Source organism: Chlorocebus sabaeus, chromosome 3, assembly GCF_047675955.1.
Source record: "Chlorocebus sabaeus isolate Y175 chromosome 3, mChlSab1.0.hap1, whole genome shotgun sequence".
In the NCBI taxonomy this organism is placed as follows: Eukaryota; Metazoa; Chordata; class Mammalia; order Primates; family Cercopithecidae; genus Chlorocebus; species Chlorocebus sabaeus.
The window spans coordinates 16,267,598-16,276,475 of record NC_132906.1 but is presented as its reverse complement, the minus strand read 5'-3'; the positions used below and the strand labels follow the sequence as shown (position 1 = coordinate 16,276,475).

Below are 8,878 nucleotides of genomic sequence, written 5' to 3'. Positions count from 1 at the left end.
AAAGAAGAGGAGGTCTTTTCCATTATTCCCCGCAGTACTAACAGGGTATCCCAAGGTTGTTTTGCATATAGGACAATAGAAGTGAATAAAAACCTTCATCAGATGCGTGTTTCTTAGAGAGGAAAGCAGAAACCCTCATGATATATGGGAAGAACATGAAGAAATATGGGGATAACAAGAAGAAATTTTGTAACAATATTCGATTTCTGCAATTGGAAATTCATCACATAATATCATTATCTGGTGAAGTGGAGCAACAAAAGTTATTTTAGAACAAAATACATTCAATGTATCTGAGAATAGCTGGAAGATTATGATTGAAAATTGAGGAGTAACTCAATTTTGGTTGGCACTTTTCCTAGGAAGAAATCTGAAAAGGTTTTCAGATGTAGAGAGGAAGCATATATAGACCATGTACTACAAACACTGGAAATAGACAAAGGGATTTTGAGGACAGCATTAGACACAGACAAATCAGCAGAGAGGATATATCAGTGGAGAAATGGAGGTCTAAGCATGGGACCTGAGAGTATTTCTATTTCAGAGGGAAAGGATCCAAGGAAAGTGATAAATGGTTGATTACAAATTATGGCGTTATCATAATTTAGACCATTCTTTTAGCAGACCAAATGCTCCAGATGGGATGTTGAAATTTTAGTACTATGAAAGATGGATGGCTACAGAGTTCTTTTAATTGCAGCAATTATCCATCCCTTCATCTTACAGTCTAATCTGGAAGAATATTAAAAGTTATTTGTGGGCAGGAGACAGATGATGAGTAGGGTCTTAATTACCCCTCAAACAAAATCATCCAGAACCAAATGAGAAGGATGTATGGCATAATGTCAACAGTGTCAGGGGGTGAGAAGTAAGGGGTGTATAAATGTGGAGGGAACCAAAGAATGAAATCAGACTGCAGAAGTGATTATTTCCAATTATTTCTTTGAAGTAGAAAAAAAATCAGTCATAATTTCTAACCACATGTCACTCTGTCAGTGTAGAAAAAAAGCTCAGAAACCCAGATTTTAAAAATGAAGCTATTCATGTATCGGCTACATACATGAAAAAATGGGACTAGATTTTTCAACTTTTATCCAGATTTGGCATCGCTTATTGTGGCTCATACTTACCAGCTGTAGAATATTTTATGTAAGAATGCATCACTAATCTTCAGTTGATTGGCATTTTGAAACACAGGTAAAAGCCTAACATTTTTATATAAGTTTTATATTGATTATTAATTTAATCAAAATATTATAGATGGTATCTGTGCTTCTAGAAACATTGTATACTATACTTTCTCCACTAGATGTCTCCAGAGAAATACAAGTAAATACTGCTAATAAAGATACTGTTAATAAGCACCTAGTTTTAAAATTGCAAAAGTACCCAGTTCAATTAGGGTCAAATAGTTACACTGATTGACTAGTTAATATAAGAGTGGACCTGACACTTGATAGGCTTTTAAATGATGTGAGAGCTTAAAGTTCTACAGGGAAGATGGCATAGGACTCACATTTATTTCAAAAAGCCTTTTGTCTTCCTGCTAAATGAGTTAACATTAAAGAAACATCACCTCACGTCTACTTTTTGGACTGCAGTTAATCATCTCTTTCTCTGAATATGATTTCATTATTTTAGACATGTTAGGCCAGAACATAAAGATTTATGGAGTATACAGAGGAAATCCATGGGAAGTATTATGTCAAAAGGATGGCGTGAGAGCGTCTATGGTTCTTGTAGACTATACAATGTGTCCAGCCACAAATATCTGAGCCTATATATTTCTTCTTTGGCCTCTTCAAGTTGTTTATTGATGTTCAATTTTATTTGGGCTGTATGCATATTTTAAAAAGGGGGAAAAAAAATCGTGAAATCTAACTTTTGTTTAATTTGAATTCCGGCTACCGTAGGCTTAGTTCAGCCTAACCTAGTCATTTTAAGAAAACATTTTCACTAGCTCAAAAGAAGCAAAGATCACTGGGTCTTTGCCAGAACTTCAATTTATAGGGCTGTTTACCTAGCTGTCAAGGAAGCCTGGGACCCTCACTAGAGTACTACCCCCAGGAAACTGGGGCACTAACACTACGTGTAGCTTGCAAATAGGCCAGAAAGAAAGTAAAGTGATACTCAAGAAATGTTTTCACGATCCATTAACCTGTATCTTAAAAAGCAGGGGCTTAGAAATAATTTGGCACAAATAGCTACTCTGGATCATGCAAAACCAAGGAAATTTTTGCTTTTAAAAATCTGCACTTGGCTTGAGTATACAGGTTTGTTGAATCCATAAGTCTATGTCCAATGCTAGAGAGTATAGGGCAAGTTTAAGGTTAGTTACATGCTGGCGACAGTAAGCATGATATTACAATGACTTCATAGTCTTCAGAAGCTACAAGGCTTGTTATAAAGATCCACTAGATAATTTAGCATCCTGACAGCTAGAAATAAACGATCCTGTCTTTCAGTCACATTATTTTTCTTCAGTTACATAATCAACCATTTAGTTTTCATGCATGGCTTATATTTCCGGGTCAAATTTTGCAACCCTGAAAGTCAGACTTAATTATCATCATTTCAATTTTCCTCTCATCTCCTAGGAAAATTCCATGGACAACTCCAGGGTCAGTGTCCTTTTCTGATGCAGAAGAATAAGGGTCCTGTGTGGAGAGAGACAGTGGGCGGGGGGCACGGGCGGGAAGAGAGAGAGAAAATTTAACACTTGATAAGTGCTCTGAAAGGGAAGAATTATGTTCCTTGCAAGATTTTCAATATCTTCTCTAATTCTCTTTCTTACAACTGTTTCCTTCCCTCATCCTACCCAAAACTTGCTGAGACTTCCTCCCACTATTAGGCATATAATATCATACTTCTGGCCTGGCCTTAGTTCTTTAAGTTCCAGTGCTATAAACTTTTTATGTTTACCGTAATTTTTCCTTCTCTTGGGATATTCTCCAACCTCTAAATGTGCAGGTAGTCTGTATGCACACCTGGCTCGCATTTTCAAGATCTTTCGCGATGTCATTACTAATCCTAACTTTAAATACTGAGGGCTGCTATTTGTTAATTTTCATGGGACTTACGCAAGTTCCAGAAATGATGCTCAGGATGGATAGACTTCTGGTTTCCATTATTTGAAGTGTGAAAAGAAAGATTTAAGATCTCTCTTTTAATGGTATGAGCATATATCATGCTTTCCACAAAAAAAGCATACGTCTGTCTCACTTGTCAGAAGGGAGAAGTAACCTTTTGAAATATGACCGCATTTCCATCTTCACTACTCATTTCATGTAATTATTTGTCAATTTAGGCAACTGCTAGTGCCACGATGAATGGAAGCCATTAATTCTAGTGCATAAAACTGGTTGCAAGGAAAGACTACGTTAAAATTGTTCTTGAAAATAATCAATAAAATTTTAATTCATTCCAGGCAATGTTAAGAAAGCAGGCAATATGGCAGGAAATTTTGATTCTTCCTTCACTCCTTATGTTCACAATCAGGTCTATCAGTTTTCATTCTGGACTGTATTTAAAAATACATATTTTTTTACCCTTGATACTTATTACGCAAGTCTGTATCTCTTTCTCTGAGTACCTCATCCTTCACCTCCAGTCAAACCCTATCGGATTTGAGCAGATTTCAGCTTCAGTACAGAAAGGTCTGTAAGTAGTTACAACAGTCTAAAGATGAAAAGAGTGGCATTAGTAGCAGTGTAATCTATATTATAATGCCTAACTGGTCTAGAATTGAAGACTTTTATATACCCATGTTACCAGGAATGTCCTAACAGCTAATTTAATAATATTAATAGTTTATCCATCCTAATCAATAAGCAGTTACTGACCACTTATGCACAACATAAGAGGAATAGACAACTATAATATAAAGCAAAAGATGACTTCATAAAGATGAAGTCAGAGTGATTCCATTCAGAGAAATGTAAATGATAGACTAATACTCTTTCCACAAAGGACCAGGGTCAACTTTTATGCTATCTTCTCTCCGGCTCTTCTTTTGAATTGCCCCTTCATTTTCTACAACTTAATCCCAAGATTTTCATATTGAAATGGGCTTTCAATCATATTCCAGCATTTGTTGTTTCACTGTGTGCTTTCTATTTTATTTTATTTTTATCATCTCTTTTTCTTATACTTTAAGTTCTAGGGTACATGTGCACAAAGTACAGGTTTGTTACCTATGTATACATGTGCCATGTTGGTGTGCTGCGCCCATTAACTTGTCATTTACATTAGGTATGTCTCCTAATGCTATCCCTCCCCCCTCCCCGTCTTCCCCCACCCCACGACAGGCCCCGGTGTGTGATGTTCTCCTTCCTGCGTCCAAGTGTTCTCATTGTTCAATTCCTACCTATGAGTGAGAACATGCGATGTTTGGTTTCTGTTCTTGCAATAGTTTGCTGTGTGCTTTCTTAATAAACTAAGCAACAAGTTGTAGAACATTTTAATATCCCATAGCGAGTTCAAGCATAACTCAGAATACTGAAAATGCTCTCTGGTCCAACCCAGTTCCCCCAAAGGCCCTTCCAATAGGACAACAGGGAGAATTCCGACAAAATTTCTCCATCTCACCAGCGGGAAAAGAACATGGATATGACATTACAGAGGGAGCGCTTTGTAACAAAATGGATTGGGATTACACTTTAGGATGGTGTGCAGCTTGTTTATTCACAGAAACTGATTGTGGTTACCATTTCAGCTCATTGTTTCCCTCTGACATTCAGATTTCCTTTATCCAAAGTTTTCTGAACATTTGACTTACGTGTGGCGTAGTCAGAATGCACATGCCTTTGGCTAGGGATTGCATAGTGTAACATTGAAAGGCTTTAGTTACTCCTGATAAAATCAGAAGAATCATTTTGGCAATGCCCCTGTTTCCTAATACGCATTTAATTATTCTAGTAATCTTTAGATTAGTAACACTTGTTTCCAGTAGTGGCTGCTTTTCACCAGGGGGTATCAGTAGATGTGCTTGCGTAGACATGTTCAACATCATGTGAAGTATGTCATGAAAAACAACAAAGCACAAATGTTTTTCCTTTCTGCTTCATTTCATAAGTTGGAGAAATTTGTCAGCTTAGACTTATGTTAACTCTATATGTTCCTTGATATTTGACAAAGAAAGGAAATGAGAGGTAGCTCTCCTTTTGGTAGGACAGCAAGGAAAATGTGGACTCTCCTACATGATTCTTCAGCAAGTTAGAATTCTTATTTCATATCTTACACAAGTTTTAAATCTATCCAGTGTTTGTTTTTAATCAACACGCTTTACCCCCTTGTGATTGTCAGACTTGCATCTACATTTGTTTTCTGGTAATAATAATAATAATCTTTCAGTTCTGATGTGAACTGCAGTAAGACCTAACAATAATCTTGAGCACACAGACATTATACATTCTACTCTGAAAAGGACTGCAGAATATCTCTTACAACTCAACAAAAGAAATTTTCTTAAAAACTCTCTAAGATACAAAAGAATAAAACTGAGACATAAACATGCAGTGAGTCAATTGCTCATATGATTAAAAATAAGTACCTTCTTTATAATGAAAAGGAAAAGTAGCTCAATGTGTTCCTTAAATATAACTAACCAAATCTTCGCTGGCAATTTGAAGTTGCTGATGTTTCTTGGAAAGAGTTCAGATTCTCAGGTTGATGCAGTGTTCCCTCCCACAACCCTGACATGTATATAAATTCTGAGCTCTGCAAAGCCCACTGCCAGTTCTCTTCGGGGACTAACTGCAACGGAGAGACTCAAGATGATTCCCTTCTTACCCATGTTTTCTCTTCTATTGCTGCTTGTTGTTAACCCTGCAAATGCCAACAGTCATTATGACAAGATCTTGACTCATAGTCGTATCAGGGGTCGGGAACAAGGGTAAGTGATTACTTTGGCTTTATAAACCGTTTTTCTTTTTCCTTAGCTTGTTATATGTTCAAGTATGCATAAAGTTTCTCATATATGCCTCAGGGTTTTTTTTTTTTTCCTAATTATTATAAAGTAATAGGAAAAAAAGGAAAATGTGAGTATTCTGTGATTTCTCTATGCACTTTAAGCTTTAAGACATAATTACTGTCTAAATAACTTGAATATAATTGCTTTATGAAATATTATATAATTCTAATCTAATTAACACAATTTAGCTGGGCATTCTTTTGTGATTCCATTTACTTATGTTTTTATTTTCTTCCAAAAATCTGAAATTGAGTTTTCAAAATTAAAAAATCTACTGTTAGGAACTATCATATGTATGTGAACAGCTTTGAAATATCTCACATGATGTTAGAGAAAATTTTATTTAAATTACATATGAAGGTTAAATGCTGGGTAATGTAACTAGTTCTCTGAATTCTTTGAAGCATTTAAGTTACTTTTAAATTCTGAATTCTGTAAAATTTGCAAAAGTAATTTATATTTTATAGAACTAATGAAACAACTGAGCATTTTAAAAATTACACATAATTTTGTAACTCATCCAACCATTTATAATTTTTTAAGTGGATCTTGGCACTTCTTCCTATGCCCCACAGGGATTTTCATAATGTTCACAAGCTTCTTTGACTTACAGTGAAATAAGACCTCTATCCCTTTAAGAGGGGAAAGGGAACCTTAAAGTTGTGACAGAGGATGTTCTAATCTGTTACTTCCATTCAAAAAGATAATTCTCCTCTGTGCAACCATATTGTTTCAAATTTGAGCACTCATTTACTTCTGTGATTACTTAACCTAGAAAATCACAGAGTATAGTGTCTGTGTACATAATAAATCTTGTCTCTTTTGCTCTCTGACCTCTCATTGTTCCAGAGAGCCCTGAAGCTCTGGCCATCCTCCAAGTGAGCACATGTTTGGTTTAAAAAGGGTCAGTAGATTATCTACTATTAAGAGTAATAAGGCACATAGAAATAAAATTATGTTAATACTGTTGGAATATTTCTATTTGGTTAACTTTTTGAAACGCTTGTATTTTACTCTCAGAAATGTATAATTTTTTTCTCTCTCCTCGCCATCTCCCTTAGACTTTAGGTTTTTCAACAATTCAGTAGGATTGTGTTAATAGTTAGATTTGTGCAAGGCTAGAATCATATCTTTGAATATCAAATCCACACCTTAACATTTTCTTTTATCATCTGATCTTTAGATATGAAAAACTAGTCATTATTAGGACATTAACTTTTTTCCTTTCCCTCTATCCTCCAGCCCGAATGTCTGTGCCCTTCAACAGATTTTGGGCACCAAAAAGAAATACTTCAGCACTTGTAAGAACTGGTATAAAAAGTCCATCTGTGGACAGAAAGCGTAAGTCTTTTTTTTTCATAACATGTCATTTCCAAAAACAACATCATGACGTATATGCCTTCCCCCCTGGGTGTACACACCATTCTTCTTGAAAATACTGACCAAAATTGTGGGAGTTATTTAAAGAAAAGAAAGGAATACATACGTGAATAAAGAAGTTCTCCCTGCATCTCCAATATTACTATTAGAACTCAGATTTCTTCCTGAATCCATGTGACGTGGAGGCCAGAAGGAAGCAGATCACATGGCTAAGGATTGGGTATAGAATCTGTGTGAGTATATGATGTGGTTTCTACTCCTGGTTTGGCCCTCTTTTATCTTGGGCAAGTCACTTAACCTCTGTGACTTAGTTTCCTCATTTTATAAAAAAGTGGGCCAGAAGAACAAACTGATTTAAAATATCAGAGTTTCTGAGGCAAAAAGTTGATGTTTTCCTCCAGTCATTTGGAAATTGTCTAAAGTATTCCACTTTACCTCAGAGTTTTCATCAAAGTTTAAAAGTTAAAAGATACTTGACTTTATTCTCTTTATTTAATCCAGTGATTCTCAGTTCAAGGTGCTCCATCCCCAGAGGTCCACAAGGTGATAATAGAAGCTCGTTAGTATAGTTAATATCTCAATAGCCCAAAGAATGATTATGTTTTAACATATGTTTCACTGATTACCTTAAAATTGGAAAGCATTATTTATAACTTAATAGACATGCCTTCTGGTTTATTTTACCAATAAATATTGGTAGAAAAAAGTAATAAACATTCTGGGCATATTAAGGTCAAGAACCACTCCTGTGATCCAAAATCTTTATTTTACAATGAGGGAGCCCAATCATAAATAGGGCAAGTAATACAATCAGAAAGGTTTAGGTGCCACCCCAGTCAAGAAAACAGTGCAAGTGACTTCTTCCTGCTTCCTCTTCATTTGAAGTCCACCCTTAGGGATGGATGCCTTGAGAATCAAAAGACCCCAGGAAGAACCTGCTTAATACATCAGCATTAAAATTCAGTTACCCTAAGTTCGGGTGGAAGAATTGATGGGAAACTTATTTCTAAGTTAATAATATTGGTATAAATACTAAACATGGGCCAGGAGTGGTGGTTCACACCTGTAATCCCAGCACTTTGGGGGGCCAAGGCAGGTGGATCACTGGAGACCAGGAGTTCGAAACCAGCCTGGCTAACATGGTGAACCTCGTCTCTACTAAAAAAAAATACAAAAATTAGCCGGATGTGGTGGCAGGCACCTATTTGGGAGGCTGAGGCAGGAGAATCACTTGAACCTAGGAGGTGGAGGTTGCAGTGAACCAAGATGGCACCACCGCACTCCTGAGTGGCAACAGAGTGAGACTCTGTCTCAAAAAAAAAAAACAAAAAAAAAAACAAACAAAAAAAACCAAACAAAAAAACAAACAAAAAACAACTAAATATGGAATCACTTAACCTCTTGTAGACTTACCTGTAAAACATGGATTTAATAGCTATATTAAAGAATTTCTGAGAAGATAAAATAATTGATAAATGTGAAATTACTAAGTACCCATAATGCACAATATCAATTGTCCTTAAAATT

The 8,878-nt window shown here is 35.8% G+C and overlaps 1 protein-coding gene across 10 annotated transcripts in view; it reads left to right on the top strand.

Moving 5' to 3' along the window:
* The first annotated feature begins 5,724 nt into the window (after nt 1-5,724).
* POSTN (periostin) overlaps nt 5,725-8,878 on the top strand; it is a 35,775-nt gene continuing 32,621 nt past the window's right edge. For all 10 annotated transcript variants that reach the window (XM_007960188.3, XM_007960187.3, XM_007960186.3 and 7 more), the window contains exons 1-2: nt 5,725-5,893; nt 7,214-7,312. In XM_007960188.3, the coding sequence (XP_007958379.1) occupies nt 5,775-5,893; nt 7,214-7,312 (218 nt within the window). In that variant the 5' untranslated portion in view covers nt 5,725-5,774. The remainder of the gene's footprint in view (nt 5,894-7,213; nt 7,313-8,878) is intronic.